The sequence below is a fragment of the Rana temporaria genome, chromosome 11 (genome assembly GCF_905171775.1).
Source record: "Rana temporaria chromosome 11, aRanTem1.1, whole genome shotgun sequence".
Classification (NCBI taxonomy): Eukaryota; Metazoa; Chordata; class Amphibia; order Anura; family Ranidae; genus Rana; species Rana temporaria.
In genome coordinates, this window is record NC_053499.1 from 128310001 (window position 1) to 128327319 (window position 17319).

Genomic DNA, 17319 nt, shown 5'->3' on the forward strand with positions numbered 1-17319 from the left:
CCTGACTGCGCGTGGTACAGGAGATTCAGTTTCCTGTTCCCGGCCGGACTGACAGGAAGTGCACAGTTTTCAGTCCGGCCGGGAACACAGGAAACTGAATCTCCTGTACCGCCCGGGCACTATCTGATAGGAGACTGGGGACCCATAATGATAGAACACCAGACTGACAGGAGGAAGAGGAGCTCGGCCACTCTACAGCGGCAGTCTACAGGGAAGAAGGGGAGGTGAGAATAGAAAGACATAGGGACTGGCGGGGGGGGGGGGGGGTGTAAGAACATGGGTGTAAAAAATTAGTAAAGCGTTAACGTAGGCTTTTCGTGCGGTGGGGGGGGTCTTTTGCTTGGGGCCCCCAAATTCCTTCAAACCCCCCTCACTAGGCCTAATGCCCCATACACATGTGGGCTAGCGTGGGCTGTCCCGTACACATGTAGGCTTTTCCCGTCGGAAATCCCGAGGGTAAAGCTGAGAACCTGCTCGGTCAGTCTTTCCCCCTACACACGAGAGGTTTTCCCGACAGGAAACATGCGATGGAGCTTTGGTCGTGAATCCCGGGCGTGTGTGTGCTCCATCGCAGTTTTTCCCATAGGGAAACTGCCAAAAAACGCTGGGCAAAAGTCAGCCGGTTTTCCCAGCGGGCTCTCTTTTTTTGTCCGGCGTTTTTTGGGTAGTTTTCCCGTCGGAGGATACACGTGGCCGGGATTCCCAGCCAAAAGCTCTCCTCGCAGTTTTCCCGTCGGGAAAACCGGCCGTGTGTACGAGGCTTCAGAGTTTGTGTGGACAGGCTTTTTTCCCTTCAAGTGAGTTTTGCATTTCCATACATTTCTACCAGAAACCGCCTTGAAACAGGTCAAATGCAGATCATAAGAAGGTCAACTGCTGATGCACCAGTCAATTAATTCTGAATGATTAAAAAAGAATCTCAAACTGATGTCAGATGGATGCCACCACCACAAGCATAATTCTAACTGAAAGTAGGGTAAAGTTGGGTGAGCATTGCAGTGTGTGTATGTACAGCATTAGTGGTCTGTTTAAGTGTACAGTGGGGAAAATAATTTATTAATCCCCTGCAGATTTTGTAAGCTAGCCCACTTACAAAGAAATGAAGGGTCTATATTTTTATCATAGGTGTATTTTAAATGATAGAGACAGAATATCAACCAAAAAGCCAGAAGAAACACTTAAAACAAATGCTATAAATTAAGTTGTAGTTCAGTGAGTAAAATAAGTATTTGATCCCCAAGCAAAACATGACTTGGTAATTTGGAGGAAGATAAATGCTGCCTATGACCACAAGAACACCATCCCTACAGTCAAGCACGGAGGTGGAGACTATGGCCTGCATTCAGATACGAGTTACGACAGCGTATCTCCGGATACGTCGTCGTAACTCTGAGTGGCGGGGTCGTATCTATGTGCCTGATTCTTAGAATCAGTTACGCATAGATTTCCCTAAGATCCGACCGGTGTAAGTCTCTTACACCATCGTATCTTAGGCTGCATATTTACGCTGGCCGCTAGGTGGCGCTTCCGTAGATTTACGCGAGGAATATGCGAATTAGGTAGATACGCTGATTTAGAAACGTACGTCCGCCCGTCGCATTTTTTTACGTCGTTTACGTTAGGCTTTTTGCAACGTAAAGTTACCCCTGCTATATGAGGCCTATGAGATCCTATGTTAAGTATGGACGTCGGGCCAGTGTCTAATTTTCCGTCGATTACGACATTTGCATAAGTCGTTCGCGAATAGGGCTGGGCGTAATTTACGTTCACGACAAAAGCATTGGCTTTTTGCGGGTTAATTTGGAACATGCGCACTGGGATACATTCACGGACGGCGCAATCGCCGTTAGCCAAAAAAGTAATTTACGTGGGGTCAGCCTTCATTGCCATACAACACGCCCACTGCATGGAGAATTTGAATTCCGCAGGTTTACGCCGGACCACATATGCTACGCCGCCTTAACTTAGGGCGCAGGTTCTTTCTGAATACGGAACTTGCGCCCTAAGTTACGGCGGCGCAACGTATCTGAGATACGTTACGCTTGCCGATAGATACGCAATTGTATCTGAATCCGGGCCATTATGTTTTGGGGCTGTTTCTCTGCTAAAGGTACAGACTGGCTTTGCCGCATTAGGGGCCAATGGATGGGTCCATGTATTGTAATATCTTGGATGAGAACCTTCTTTCTTCAGCCAGAACACTGAAGGTGGGTCGTGGATGGGTCTTTCAGCATGGCAATGACACAAAACATACCACCAAGGCAACAAGGGAGTGGCTTAAGAAGAAGAAGCATATTAAGGTCACGAAGTGGCCTAGACGGTCTCCAGACCTTAATCCTATAGAATATTTATGGAGGGAGCTGAAACTTTGAGTTGCCAAGCGACATTCAAGAAACCTTAAGGATTTAGAGAAGCTCTGTAAAGAAGAGTGGACCAAAATCCTTCCCGTGATGTGTGCAAACCTGGTCACCAACTACAAGAAACGTCTTACCTCTGTGCCTGCCAACAAGGGTTTCTCCACCAAGTACTAAGTCATGTTTTGCTTGGGGATCAATTACTTATTTTACTCACTGAACTGCAACTTAAACTTAATTCATAGCATTTGTATCATATTTTTCTGGATTTTTGGTTGATATTCTGTGTTTATGATTTAAAATACGCCTATGATAAAAATTATAGACCCTTCATTTCTTTGTAAGTGGGCAAACCTACAAAATCTGCAGGGTTCAATCAATTATTTTCCCCACTGTATATACACATTACCCCATTACAGATTGTTACCATGTATACATATCCCCCTTATTGGTCAATGAATGAATGTATATGAATGTATACTAGAGCTGCACGATTCTGGTCAAAATGAGAATCACGATTCTTTTGTTTAGACTAAAGATCAGGATTCTCAAAAACTGAATGCCAGAACCCCCCCCCCCCCCCAAATAAATAAACCTGTGATTTATCTGAAAATATGAATATATAAAAAACAGACCAGTGATATGTCTATGTTAAAGAACATATAACTCCTATGAAAAAAGCAGAATCAAACTTTGATTCTTCTTTTTTCATAGGAGTTATATGGTCTTTAACATTATAGACATATCACTTGTCTCTTTTTTATACATCAGAAGCAGTACCGCCAGCAACCATTGGGTGGCGCATGGATACACACAGTTGTACAGAACTGTGAGAAAGATTAATACATCAGAAGCAGTACCACCGGCAACCACTGGGTGGCGCATGGATACACACTACAGTTGTACAGATCTGCAAGAGAAGCTCAGGCATCCATCCAGCGGCGCAGACTGCTGACGCCGGTTCCGATATTGGCGCCATTTGCATTCCACGCTGGTTACGTGGAACCGGCCGTGAAACAGAAGAATCACGGGTCTTCCCGCGGGGAGATCGTGGGCGGGGAGAATCGAGATCGCAATTCTCTCCGCGATTAATCGTGCAGCTCTAATGTATATGCATTAATCCTTTATTGTACACTTAGGAATCTATTTATACAAATAAAAAAAATGCCTCAGCATTCGCAAAAAGTCACAAATAAAAGCTTAATGTTTGTAATATATGTGAAATTTCACTTTCTATTTAGTAAATAAATTAATAAAATTGGCATTGCTCTAAAGTTAATGTATGTGACGTTAAAACACATTGAAATGAACATACAATATTTTAGAAATTCATGCAAAAAATTATAAATTTTAATTCATAATACTCTATCTATAAAAGAAGAATGAAGATTTACAGAGATTTGAAAGCACCTTAATCTTCATTTGTGCACTTTATGTGCGATATTTCCATAATTAAGTGCCCTTTCACACTGCTAGCGTGGCCGCGGCACTTTACCGTTGTTATAGTCATGCTTTTGTCCGCTAATGGATGCGCTTTTAACCCCGCTAGCGTCCGAGGAAAGGGTTAAAACCATGGGGCTCCTGCACCACCCGAAAGTTGCTGCTTACAGGACTTTTTTTTTTTGGTCCTGCAAGTGCACCACCCCAATGTGAAAGCACCGTTCCAATGTGAAAGCACCGCCCCAATGTGAAAGCACTACCCCAATGTGAAAGCACTACCCCAATGTGAAAGCACCGCCCTAATGTGAAAGCACCGCCCCAATGTGAAAGCACCGTTCCAATGTGAAAGCACCGCCCCAATGTGAAAGCACTACCCCAATGTGAAAGCACTACCCCAATGTGAAAGCACCGCCCTAATGTGAAAGCACCGCCCCAATGTGAAAGCACCGTTCCAATGTGAAAGCACCGTTCCAATGTGAAAGCACTGCCCCAATGTTAAAGCACCGTTCCAATGTGAAAGCACTACCCCAATGTGAAAGCACTACCCCAATGTGAAAGCACCGCCCTAATGTGTAAGCACCGTTCCAATGTGAAAGCACCGTTCCAATGTGTAAGCACCGTTCCAATGTGAAAGCACCGTTCCAATGTGTAAGCACCGCCCCAATGTGAAAGCACCGTTCCAATGTGAAAGCACCGTTCCAATGTGAAAGCACCGTTCCAATGTGAAAGCACCGTTCCAATGTGAAAGCACCGTTCCAATGTGAAAGCACCGTTCCAATGTGTAAGCACCGTTCCAATGTGAAAGCACCGCCCCAATGTGAAAGCACCGTTCCAATGTGAAAGCACCGTTCCAATGTGAAAGCACCGCCCCAATGTGAAAGCACCGTTCCAATGTGTAAGCACCGTTCCAATGTGAAAGCACCATTCCAATGTGTAAGCACCGTTCCAATGTGTAAGCACCGTTCCAATGTGAAAGCACCGCCCCAATGTGAAAGCACTGTTCCAATGTGAAAGCACCGTTCCAATGTGAAAGCACCGCCCCAATGTGAAAGCACCGTTCCAATGTGAAAGCACGCAGGCTTTAACACTGAGGAGGCTTGAGAGGCACTATTCAGGTGCTTTATATGCACTCTTTTTAGCGCTAAAACACCTGAAAAGCGCCTTCAGTGTAAAAGGGGTCTAAAAGAAAGCATTTTATGAACAGAAAAGAGAAGAGAAGCGGCGCCAAGCCGACAATAGTGTAGTGAACACGTTAACTGTTAAGATAAAAAAAAGGACAAAGTTGTACTCAAAAATAAAAGTAGATAAAAGGGTGTCTCTTAAATCCGTGTGCAGTCAATGATGGAAGACCAGAGCCCAGCTCCCTTCATGGCTGCTATACCAGAGCCGCTGCAGCCAGGCGCTATAAACAGGGGAAGAACCACTGCGGTGGGGCACAGAAGACACGCCGGATGATGTGCTCACACTGCCAGGACTCTTTTATGAACACAGTACTATGAATTTAAATGTATGATTTTTGTGCATGAATTTTTGAATTGTTGAATTATTGTATATGAATTTCAATGTGTTTTAGACCCCCGTTCACATCGGGCCGATTTGACTTGTCAAATTGCCGCCTATTGCCAGCAACAGCACCGTCCAAATCAGTGCGAGGCCGACTTTGCGGCGCCGCACCGATTCCCAAAAGTCAAGGGACTAATGTGTAAAAATTGTTCCTGGGTTAATCTTCCACGGATGAAAGTTTTATTCCACTAAGCCAAGAAAGTAATGCTTTTTATCTGGGACCCTGATTCCCCATTATTTTCCTATGTGCTAAGGAGTCTGCATAGTTGCAAAAAACGCAGATGGCAACTTTGGGCCAGATTCAGAAAGAATTACGTTGCGGCGTAACGTATCCCATTTACGTTACACCACCGCAGGTTTACAGCGTAAGTGCCTGATTCACAAAGCACTTACCTGTAAACTTGCGGCGGTGTAACGTAAATCCGCTCGGCGCAAGCCCGCCTAATTTAAATGGGGCGGGCACCATTTAAATTAGGCACGTTCCCACGCCGAGCGTACTGCGCATGCTCCGTCCGTCAAATTACCCGACGTGCATTGCGCTAAATGACGTCGCAAGGACGTCATTGGTTTGACGTTAACGTAAATGGCGTCCAGCGTCATTCACGGACGACTTACGCAAACGACGTGAAATTTAAAATATCGACGCGGGAACGACGGCCATACTTAACATTGCTTAGACCACCTAGGAGGCAGCCTTAACTTTACGACGCGTATCGCTACGGAAACGACGTAAATTTAGATCGACGGGCATCGCGGACGTTCGTGAATCGCCGCAACTAGTCATTTGCATATTCTACGCCGACCGCAATGGCCTTGCCACCTAGCCGGCCTAGAATTGCAGCCTAAGATCCGACGGTGTAACACAAGTTATACCTGTCGGATCTTAGGGCTATCTATGCGTAACTGATTCTATGAATCAGTCGCATAGATACGACAATCGTATCTCAGGCCCCGTACAGACGAGCGGACTGTCCGCTGAAAACATGTCCGCTCAAGATTTCTGTCTGATAGTTGTACACACCATCAGACAGAAATCCGCGCGTACACCATACGTGGTGACGTGGCCGCGCCGTCGCCATGACGATGACGTGGCCACGCCGCGACGATGACGCGGCAGCGTGCGCGGTCCTGGAAGGTCAATGCTTCCACGCATGCGTCGAATCACTACGACGCATGCGAGGGCTTTCGGCCGAGCAGACATGTACGGTGAGTCTGTACAGACGACGGAACATGTCCGACGGACAGGCTTCCAGCGGACATGTTTCGTAGCATGCTAAGAAACATTTGTCCGCTGGAAACCTGTCCAATCTGCCGGACAATTGTCCGGTCGGCCGTACACAGGACCGAACATGTCTGCTGAAACTGGTCCGCAGACCAGTTTCAGCGGACATGTTCGGTCGTGTGTACAGGGCCTCAGAGATACGACGACGTATCAGGAGATACGCCGTCGTATCTCTTCTCTGAATCTGGCCCACTACCTTTACTTTAACTTTTGACTTTATTGGGATTGCAGAACATAGAATATTTTTGGGAGATTATTTCTTTTTAGAATGGCTGCTCTGCCAAATGAAAAAGCATTGTCTATTCAATTTTTTTAGGTCTAATTGAAAGTCTTTGAGAAAGGGTTGTTAGCTAAAATACAGACGATCAGACATTCCGACAACAAAACCATGGATTTTTTTTTCCGACGAAATGTTGGCTCAAACTTGTCTTGCATACACACGGTCACACAAATGTTGTCGGAAATTGCGAATGTCAAGAACGCGGTGATGTACAACACGTATGGCGAGCCAAGAAAAATGAAGTTCAATAGCCAGTGCGGTTCTTTTGCTTGATTCCGAGCATGCGTGGAATTTTGTGCGTCGGAATTGTGTACGCACAGTTGGAATTTCCGACAACAAGTTTTGTTGTCGGAAAATTTGAGAACCAGCTCTCAAATTTTTGTTGTTGGAAATTCCGACAGCAAATGATTGATGGAGCCTACACACCGCTGGAATTTCCATTTGTTGTCGGAAATTCTGACTGTGTGTACGCGGCATAAGAGTAGAATTCCGAAATGTTGGTTGGCAGGTGTATCTTCAGGTTTATTATTGCATCGTTCTTCCAGGTAAATAGAAAATTACACTGACAGGCACGAGAAGAATATGTTCATGAATTTTATTTATTTGTAGGTAATTTTTGATGTTGGAGAGATGTCTAATAAATTCAAGTTCCTTTAACCACTTAAGGACCGCCTCCTGCACATTTACGTCGGCAGAATGGCACGGCTGGGCACATCCACGTACAGGTACGTCCTCTTTAAGTGCCCAGCCGTGGGTCGAGGGCGCGTGCCCGCGACCCGGTCCGAAGCTCCGTGACCGTGGGACCCGCAGACCCGATCGCCGCTGGAGTCCCGCGATCGGTCCCCGGAGCTGAAGAACGGGGAGAGCTGTGTGTAAACACAGCTTCCCCGTTCTTCACTGTGGCGCCGTGATCGATCGTGTGTTCCCTTTTATAGGGAAACACAATCGATGACGTCACACCTACAGCCACACCCCCCTACTGTTAGAAACAGACATGAGGTCACACATAACCCCTTCAGCGCCCCCTGTGGTTAACTATCAAACTACAATTGTAATTTTCACAGTAAACAATGCATTTTTAATGCATTGTTTGCTGTGAAAATGACAATGGTCCCAAAAATGTGTCAAAATTGTCCGAAGTGTTCGCCATAATGTCGCAGTCACGAAAAAAATCGCTGATCGCTGCCATTAGTAGTAAAAAAATCAAAATAATAAAAGTGCAATAAAACTATCCCCTATTTTGTAAATGCTATAAATTTTGCGCAAACCAACCGATAAACGCTTATTGCGATTTTTTTTACCAAAAATAGGTAGAAGAATATGTATTGGCCTAAACTGAGGAAAAAAAATAAATGTTATATATTTTTGGGGGATATTTATTATAGCAAAAAGTAAAAAATATTGCATTTTTTTCAAAATCGTCGCTCTATTTTTGTTTATAGCGCAAAAAATAAAAACCGCAGAGGTGATCAAATACCACCAAAAGAAAGCTTTATTTGTGGGAAAAAAAGGACTCCAATTTTGTTTGGGAGCCACGTCGCACGACCGCGCAATTGTCAGTTAAATCGACGCAGTGCCGAATCGCAAAAACTGGCCTGGTCCTTTAGCTGCCTAAAGGTCCGGGTCTTAAGTAGTTAATAAGTTTGGGTGTGTGGTGTGGGATTAGGAGAGAAAAAGAGGCACATTATCTGCAAACGCTATTAATTTTATCTTTTTATGCTAACAACTTTATTTACTTCCCCAACATACCCTCATGGCCTCCATTGGTCAGCAATGCCTGATCTCCCCCTCCTGACTCCAGGCACCACATTGCATTAAATGTCTTTTGTTGGTTTACTGCTTAAAGGGGTTGTAAAGGTGCAATTTCTTTTTCCTAAATCGCTTCCTTTACCTTAGTGCAGTCCTCCTTCACTTACCTCATCCTTCCATTTTGCTTTTAAATGTCCTTATTTCTTCTGAGAAATCCTCACTTCCTGTTCTTCTGTCTGTAACTCCACACAGTAATGCAAGGCTTTCTCCCTGGTGTGGAGTGTCGTGCTCGCCCCCTCCCTTGGACTACAAGAGAGTCAGGACGCCACCTAACACACAGCTCCTTTCTCTATCTGCAATGTAGAGAGCGTACTGACTCTCCGTAGTCCAAGGAAGGGGGCGAGCATGACACTCCACACCAGGGAGAAAGCCTCGCATTACTGTGTGGAGTTACAGACAGAAGAACAGGAAGTGAGGATTTCTCAGAAGAAATAAGGACATTTAAAAGCAAAATGGAAGGATGAGGTAAGTGAAGGAGGACTGCACTAAGGTAAAGGAAGCTATTTAGGAAAGAAAAATTAACTTTAAAACCACTTTAATGTTATACACATGGAATTCTCAGGTAAATCCAACCACCTTTAGTCAGCTGTGTGAAAATGGCCATTCAGATTAAGACAAACTGCCATCAACAGTTTCTATAGCAACTGCGAAACATTGCAAATTGTTATAGAATAGAAAGGGAAAAGCAATAACCAAAAGTATCATTTCAGTTACATAACAATTGATGATACTTTGAGTTGTGTAAAATGTTCACGTTTTTGCATGCACTACTTTTGGAAACTCACTGCAACTGCATGACGTGGTACTTGTGTACCCTGCGATCCGGTGTGGGCAAAAGCAGTGCATTTGCCACCTGTGTTTGGAGCATCAATAACGTATTATTGACACCCACTGCAATTATAATTGCAGTGCGTTTTGAACCTGACCCTTATAAAACTCAGACAGTACATGCTCTCTGAAGAGTAAAACTGCTCTGAAGTGGTACTTGGTCCTATACTGTATATCATTGGTTTTCAAACTATGATCCTTTGCTTGCTTTTAACCAGCCCTTGGGGCACCATTTCATCCACTGATACCAACAATGAGGTATAATGTATAATTCCCCCTATTGGCACTACACCGATGAAGGGGTACAATTCCTCCTAATGACACCAACAATGAGGTGCAATTCCTCTCAATACCACCAACGATGGCGCACAATTCCTCCCAATGACACCAACGATGGGGCACAATTCCTCTTAATACCACCAATGATGGGGCACAATTCCTCCCAATGAAACCAAACGATGGGGCACAATTCCTCTTAATACCACCAATGATGGGGCACAATTCCTCCCAATGAAACCAAACGATGGGGCACAATTCCTTTAAATCACACCAACGATGGAGCACAATTCCTCTCAATACCACCAACGATTGGGGCACAATTCCCCCCAATGACACCAACGATGGGGCACAATTCCTCCCAATGACACCAACGATGGGGCACAATTCCTCTTAATACCACCAATGATGGGGCACAATTCCTCCCAATGAAACCAAACGATGGGGCACAATTCCTTTAAATCACACCAACGATGGAGCACACTTCCTCTCAATACCACCAACGATGGGGCACAATTCCTCTCAATACCACCAACGATGGGGCACAATTCCTCTTAATACCACCAATGATGGAGCACAATTCCTCCCAATACCACCAACGATTGGGGCACAATTCCCCCCAATGACACCAACGATGGGGCACAATTCCTCCCAATACCACCAACGATGGGGCACAATTCCTCCCAATGACACCAACGATGGGGCACAATTCCTCCCAATGACACCAACGATGGGGAATAATTCCTCCCAATGGTAGTTGTTATTCTGTCTTTCACTGGTAAAATAAACCTGCCATTACAATTATAGACTGATCATTTCTTTGTCAGTGGACAAACGTACAAAATCAGCAGGGGATCAAAGAATGTTTTCCCTCACTGTAGATATACAGGATACAGACACGGGGATGCTGCTGCAGAGTTTTACAGCTGTTGAGACTGAACAAGACTTTCCTGCTAATGTTTATTTGAAAGGTATTTTGCTTTTTACTGGATGTGAGGAGAAGAGAGGTTTTCTCATAAATCTCACCTCAGGATCTGGTGATCTGCAGCTACACCGCCCTCCAAAGCCAGCAGCGGTGTTTGGTTAATGTGTGATAGATGATTTCCATGTGTATTTACGTTAGCGGCCTTGTGCTGTGACTTTGTTTGAGTTTTCCATGTGAAATATGACCAGTGAGCCGCAAGAGTGATGTTCATGGAGAATGGTTTGTATGTGTGTGGTCTGGTCAGATCAAACCTGGGACTGAATATCAGGTTATTATGCAGAGTCACAGTTTATATGGCCTACTAACTCATCAATCACTAATGCCTAGTACACACCATCAGAATTTCCGAAAAAGTCAGGGGGGTATAGGCAGTACACCTGTAAGGGGCCCGGAGGTCAATAACCAGGGCCGCCATCAGGGGGGTATAGGCAGTACACCTGTAAGGGGCCCGGAGGTCAATAACCAGGGCCGCCATCAGGGGGGTATAGGCAGTACACCTGTAAGGGGCCCGGAGGTCAATAACCAGGGCCGCCATCGGGGGGGTATAGGCAGTACACCTGTAAGGGGCCCGGAGGTCAATAACCAGGGCCGCCATCAGGGAGGTACAGGCAGTACACCTGTAAGGGGCCCGGAGGTCAATAACCAGGGCCACCATCAGGGGGGTATAGGCAGTACACATGTAAGGGGCCCGGAGGTCAATAACCAGGGCCGCCATCAGGGGGGTATAGGCAGTACACCTGTAAGGGGCCCGGAGGTCAATAACCAGGGCCGCCATCAGGGAGGTACAGGCAGTACACCTGTAAGGGGCCCGGAGGTCAATAACCAGGGCCGCCATCAGGGGGGTATAGGCAGTACACCTGTAAGGGGCCCGGAGGTCAATAACCAGGGCCGCCATCAGGGAGGTACAGGCAGTACACCTGTAAGGGGCCCGGAGGTCAATAACCAGGGCCGCCATCAGGGAGGTACAGGCAGTACACCTGTTAGGCCTCGTACACACGGACGGACTGTCCGATGAAAACGGTCCGCCGAACCGTTTTCATCGGACATGTCCGCTCGGAGATTTCTGTCTGATGGTTGTACACACCATCAAACAGAAATCCGCGCGGACACGATACGTGGTGACGTGGCCGCACCGTCGTCGCGGCGACGTGCGCGGCCCTGGAAGGTCAATGCTTCCACGCATGCGTCGAATCACTTCGACGAATGCGAGGGCTTTCGGCCGAGCGGACATGTCCGGTGAGTCTGTACAGACGACCGAACATGTCCGATGGACAGGCTTCCAGCGGACATGGGGTAAAATGGGTACCCTTTGTTTTAATAATGCCTTACCGGATCAAGTATGCCTGATAACTCAAATGTAAGCAAAACAAGGGGCTTACCTTGCCGGTTAAGTATCAGAAATTCCCAGATTATCCCAGACATTCTCAGGGTCCCTCCCGGCTCCAGGCTCGCCAAATAATCTTGGAAATTTTACTAATAGGCAGCTCCTATCCTATTATTGATCAGTGGTTCCAAATTAGTAAGAACTACTGCAGTAGGTAACAGACACACAAAGATACACCCAGCATCTTTCCAAATAACTATTCATTTTTTTCGGTGCATTTGAGGTGTTTGTGATAAACATGCTTATGAAGGAATCACATTAATATTACAATTATAAGCAGTACATAGACAGGCTACTTTCTTACCAGGGTCTTAGGAATGTGAGTACGTGGCAGAGGAGGACCATTTAACCGGTTAACGCCTGCCGCACGTATATGTACGTCCACAGAATGGCACGTACAGGCATATGGGCGTACATGTATGTCCCCACCTTTCCAGGGGTCGGGGGTCCGATCGTGACCCCCCCCCCGCTACATGCTGCAGTCGGAAACCCGCGGGGAGCAATCCAGGACGATCCATGGAGAGCCGCTTTCCATGGGGGCACCTGTGCAGGCACGCTCCCAAGTCCTGCTGCTGCATCCATTGACACAGCCCTGCTCCTCTGCTCTCATGTCACTGGATTTGATTTACAGCAGCGGGAGACAATGGCTCCTGCTGCTATTAATCTATCCAATGAGGAGCTACTGATTTGCTCTTGCAAGTCGCTGTAACGATTGGGCTCAGGTAAGTAAAAGGGGGGCTCTGGGGGAGTGCTGCAGATGAAAAGGTTTTTCCCCTTAATGCATAGAATGCATTAAGGTGAAAAACGGTGAGGGTTTACAAATCCTTTAACACCGATAGGGGTGCTTACAATGGTGAGCATTTATTCACTAATGTAAACCTTTATCCCAATAGGAAAAACACTGCTGTAAGTTATTATGGGAAAAATCCCATGTACATAAGTATTTACAGACTTTGCCATGACACTCACATTGAGCTCAGGTGCATCCTGTTTCCACTGATCATCCTTGAGATGTTTCTACAACTTGATTGGAGTCCACCTGTGGTAAATTCAGTTGATTGGACATGATTTGGAAAGGCACACACCTGTCTATATAAGGTCCCAGGGTAAACAGTGCATGTCAGAGCACAAACCCAGCCATGAAATACAAGGAATTGTGTGTAGACCTCTGAGTCAGGATTGTATCGAGGCACAGATCCGAGGAAGGGTACAGACAAATGTCTACAGTTTTGATTGTCCCAATGAGCACAGTGGCCTCCATCATCTGTAAATGGAAGAAGTTTGGAACCACCAGGACTCATCCTAGAGTGGGCCACCCAGCCAAACCGAGCGATCAGGGAGAAGGGCCTTAGTCAGGGAGGTGACCAAGAACCCGATGGTCACTCTGACAGAGCTCCAGGTTTTCTCTGTGGAGAGAGGAGAACCTTCCAGAAGAACAACCATCTCCGCAGCACTCCATCAATCAGGCCAGTACGGTAAAGTGGCCAGACGGATGCCACTCTTCAGTAAAAGGCACATGACAGCCTGCCTGGGGTTTGCCAAAAGGCACCTGAAGGACTCTCATACCATGAGAAACAAAATTCTCTGGTCTGATGAACCAAATATTGAACTATTTTGCCTAAATGGCAAGCGTCATGTCTGGAGGAAACCAGGCACCGCTCATCGATTGGCCAATACCATCCCTACAGTGAAGCATGGTGGTGGCAGAATCATGCTGTGGGGGTGTTTTTCAGCGGCAGGAACTGGGAGACTAGTCAGGATCGAGGGAAAGATGAATGCAGCAATGTACAGAGACATCCTTGATGAAAACCCTCTCCAGAGCTCTCTGGATCTCAGACTGGGGCTAAAGTTCTTCTTCCAACAGGACAACAACCCTAAGCACAGCCAAGATAACAAAGGAGTGGCTACAGGACAACTCTGTGAATGTAATGGAGTAGCCCAGCCCAGCCCAGACTTGAACCCGATTGAACATCTCTGTGAGAGATCTGAAAATGGCTGTGCACCAACGCTCCCCATGCAACCTGATGAAGCTTAAAAGGGCCTGCAAAGTAGAATGGAAGAAACTGTCCAAAAATAGATGTGCCAAGCTTGTAGCATCATACTCCAAAAATACTTGAGCCTGTAATTGGTGCTAAAGGTGCTTCAACAAAGGCTGTGATACTTATGCACATGTGATATTTTTTATTTTTAATACATTTTCAAAGATTTCAAACAAACTTCTTTCACATAAAGACCAAGGGTGTGCAGTATCCCACAGCAACCAATCAGCTTTTGATTTAGATCAGTCTAGACCACTCACATTAAGTTGGTTGTAAACCTCAGTCATTAATTATGAACAAAGCACATCCCTCTATAGTGTGCACTTTCCTCCAATCAGCTCTCAGAGCTCTCCTCACTGAGCTTTGCAGTCTGTAACTTCAGCTCTCCGCCCCCTTTCTTCTGACAGCTCAGACAAGCTGTTCTTTGAACAGATGTAAAGGAAAGAAGACTGCAGATAAACAGGTATAAAACCTGAGGTCAGTCAATTCACTGGGTTTTTGTAAGGGTTTAACCACTTAAGGACCGCCTCCTGCACATATACGTCGGCAGAATGGCACGGCTATGCACATGCACTGTGCTATTGTCCAGCCGTGGGTCTCGGGCACCGGGACCGCGGACCCGATCGCCGCTGGAGTCCCCCGATTGGTCCCCGTTCTTCACTGTGGCTCCGTCATCGATCGTGTGATCCCTTTTATAGGGGGACACAATCGATGATTTCACACCTACAGCCACACCCCCCTACAGTTGTAAACACACTTCAGGTCACACATAACCCCATCAGCGCCCCCTGTGGTTAACTCCCAAATTGCAATTGTCATTTTCACAATAAACAATGCATTTTAAATGCATTTTTTTGCTGTGAAAATGACAATGGTCCCAAAAATGTGTCAAAATTGTCCGAAGTGTCCGCCATAATGTCGCAGTCACGAAAAAAATCGCTGATCGCCGCCATTAGTAGTAAAAAAAAAAAAATTAATAAAAATGCAATAAAACTATCCCCTATTTTGTAAACGCTATAAATTTTGCGCAAACCAACCGATAAACGCTTATTGCGATTTTTTTTTTACCAAAAATAGGTAGAATAAAACGTATCGGCCTAAACTGAGGAAAATAAATATTTTTTTATATATATATTTTTGGGGGATATTATAGCAAAAAGTAAAAAATATTGAATTTTTTTCAAAGTTGTCGCTCTATTTTTGTTTATAGCGCAAAAAATAAAAACCGCAGAGGTGATCAAATACCACCAAAAGAAAGCTCTATTTGTGGGAAAAAAAGGACGCCAATTTTGTTTGGGAGCCACGTCGCACGGCCGCGCAATTGTCAGTTAAAGCGACGCAGTGCCGAATCGCAAAAAGGGGCAAGGTCCTTTAGCTGCATTTTGGTCCGGGTCTTAAGTGGTTAAGAAGATTTTCTTTGATTGATGTGAACCACTGAACTTGTTGTATTGCTAGATTGAAAGCTGTGAACCTGTTCTCCTGGGAGTGATAATGTTTTACTGTTCACTACATATGCCGTGGATCCTTTACGTTGCTGTTTTTTATTTATTTATTTATTTTTTAGGGGATGCAACAATCCGATGTGAGCAGCTAGACTTTCTCCAGGAGTGGGCATCTGAATTCCGTAAATCTACCTCCTCCTCCAGTGCTGCAAATCCGGAGGAGCTGGTGGCCTTTGATGTTATTTGTGGGGACCTCAACTTTGACAATTGCTCATCAGGTATGAAAACTCAAAGAACGGCCCTTAGTATATTCTGTTTGCCAGTAAATGATCATGTCATTGGTTGCTGCATTCTGCTTCTGTTTATGTAATGGGTGCTTAAGGGTTTCTCAGCCATTCTCAGCAAAATAAACATGAGGGTAGTATTGCACAGAGCAGCCCTGAACCTCCTTTTCTGGGGTCCCCCATTGGAGTTTCTGGCTCCTCTTCTTCTGTGTCTGCCCCCATAGAAAGCCACTTGCTATGGGGGCAGAAATGCGTGTTCGCTCCCGAGCTGGGCTATGTGCAGGGGCAGACTGACCATTGAGTCACTCAGGCACTGCCCGAGGGCCCCATGCCATCTGTCCCTGATATGTCCTAAACCGACATGCTTTTGATGTGAAAATCCCGAGATTTTAGCTGCACTGCCTCCTGGTGTGGTGGCCATCTATAATCCCAGGGGCCCCATAATCTTCTATTGCCCGGGGGGCCCCTGGTTATTTGTGTGTCCATAGACACACATAGCCCAGCTCCACCCCACTCCCTCCTCATTGGATTTGTTTGACAACAGCAGGAGCAGTGGCGACTGGTGCTCAAAATTTTTGGGGGGGGGCGAACGAAAAAAAAAAATTGCAGCCTCACGGTGCCCATCAAATGCAGCCACTGTGCCATCAATTGTCACCACTGTGCCATGCCATCAAATGCAGCCACTGTGCCATTAATTGTCACCACTGTGCCATGCCATCAAACGCAGTCACTGTGCCATCAGTTGTCACCACTGTGCCATGCCATCAAACGCAGCCACTGTGCCATCAATTCGCACCACTGTGTCATGCCATTAAACGCAGCCACTGTGCCATGCCATCAAACGCAGCCACTGTGCCATCAATTGTCACCACTGTGCCATGCCATCAAACGCAGCCACTGTGCCATGCCATCAAACACAGCCACTGTGCCATCAATTGTCACCACTGTGCCCTTTAATTGTCACCACTGTGCCCTTTAATTGTCACCGCTGTGCCCTTTAATTGTCCCCACTGTTCCCATTGTCCCCACTGTGCCTATTGTCGCCACTGTGCCCATTGATGTCGCCGCTGTGCCCTGTAAAGTGCCCCCGCCCGGCACTTACCTTTACTGGAGTCAGCCATCCACGTCCCTCGATGTCTTCTACCGCCCTTGATGACTGACATGCATCTCAGCCAATCAGGTTACCGGTAGCCTGAATAGGCCAACCTGATTGGCTGAGACGCCTGTCAGTCTTATACAAGGAGCGCATCCCTAGTGCGTTCCTTGTATAAGCTTCCGGGACTCGAGGGCTGTACTCGGAAAAGCCTATCAGAGCCGTTGGCTCTGATAGGCACGTCCGTACAGCCAACCAGC

General features: G+C 46.2%; 1 protein-coding gene across 1 annotated transcript in view; it reads left to right on the forward strand.

Annotated features, from left to right (window-relative positions):
* SMPD3 (sphingomyelin phosphodiesterase 3) overlaps positions 1-17319 on the forward strand; it is a 259804-nt gene that overhangs the window by 230265 nt on the left and 12220 nt on the right. Inside the window, exon 5 of the mRNA XM_040329110.1 lies at positions 15805-15960. Within this exon, the coding sequence (XP_040185044.1) occupies positions 15805-15960 (156 nt within the window). The remainder of the gene's footprint in view (positions 1-15804; positions 15961-17319) is intronic.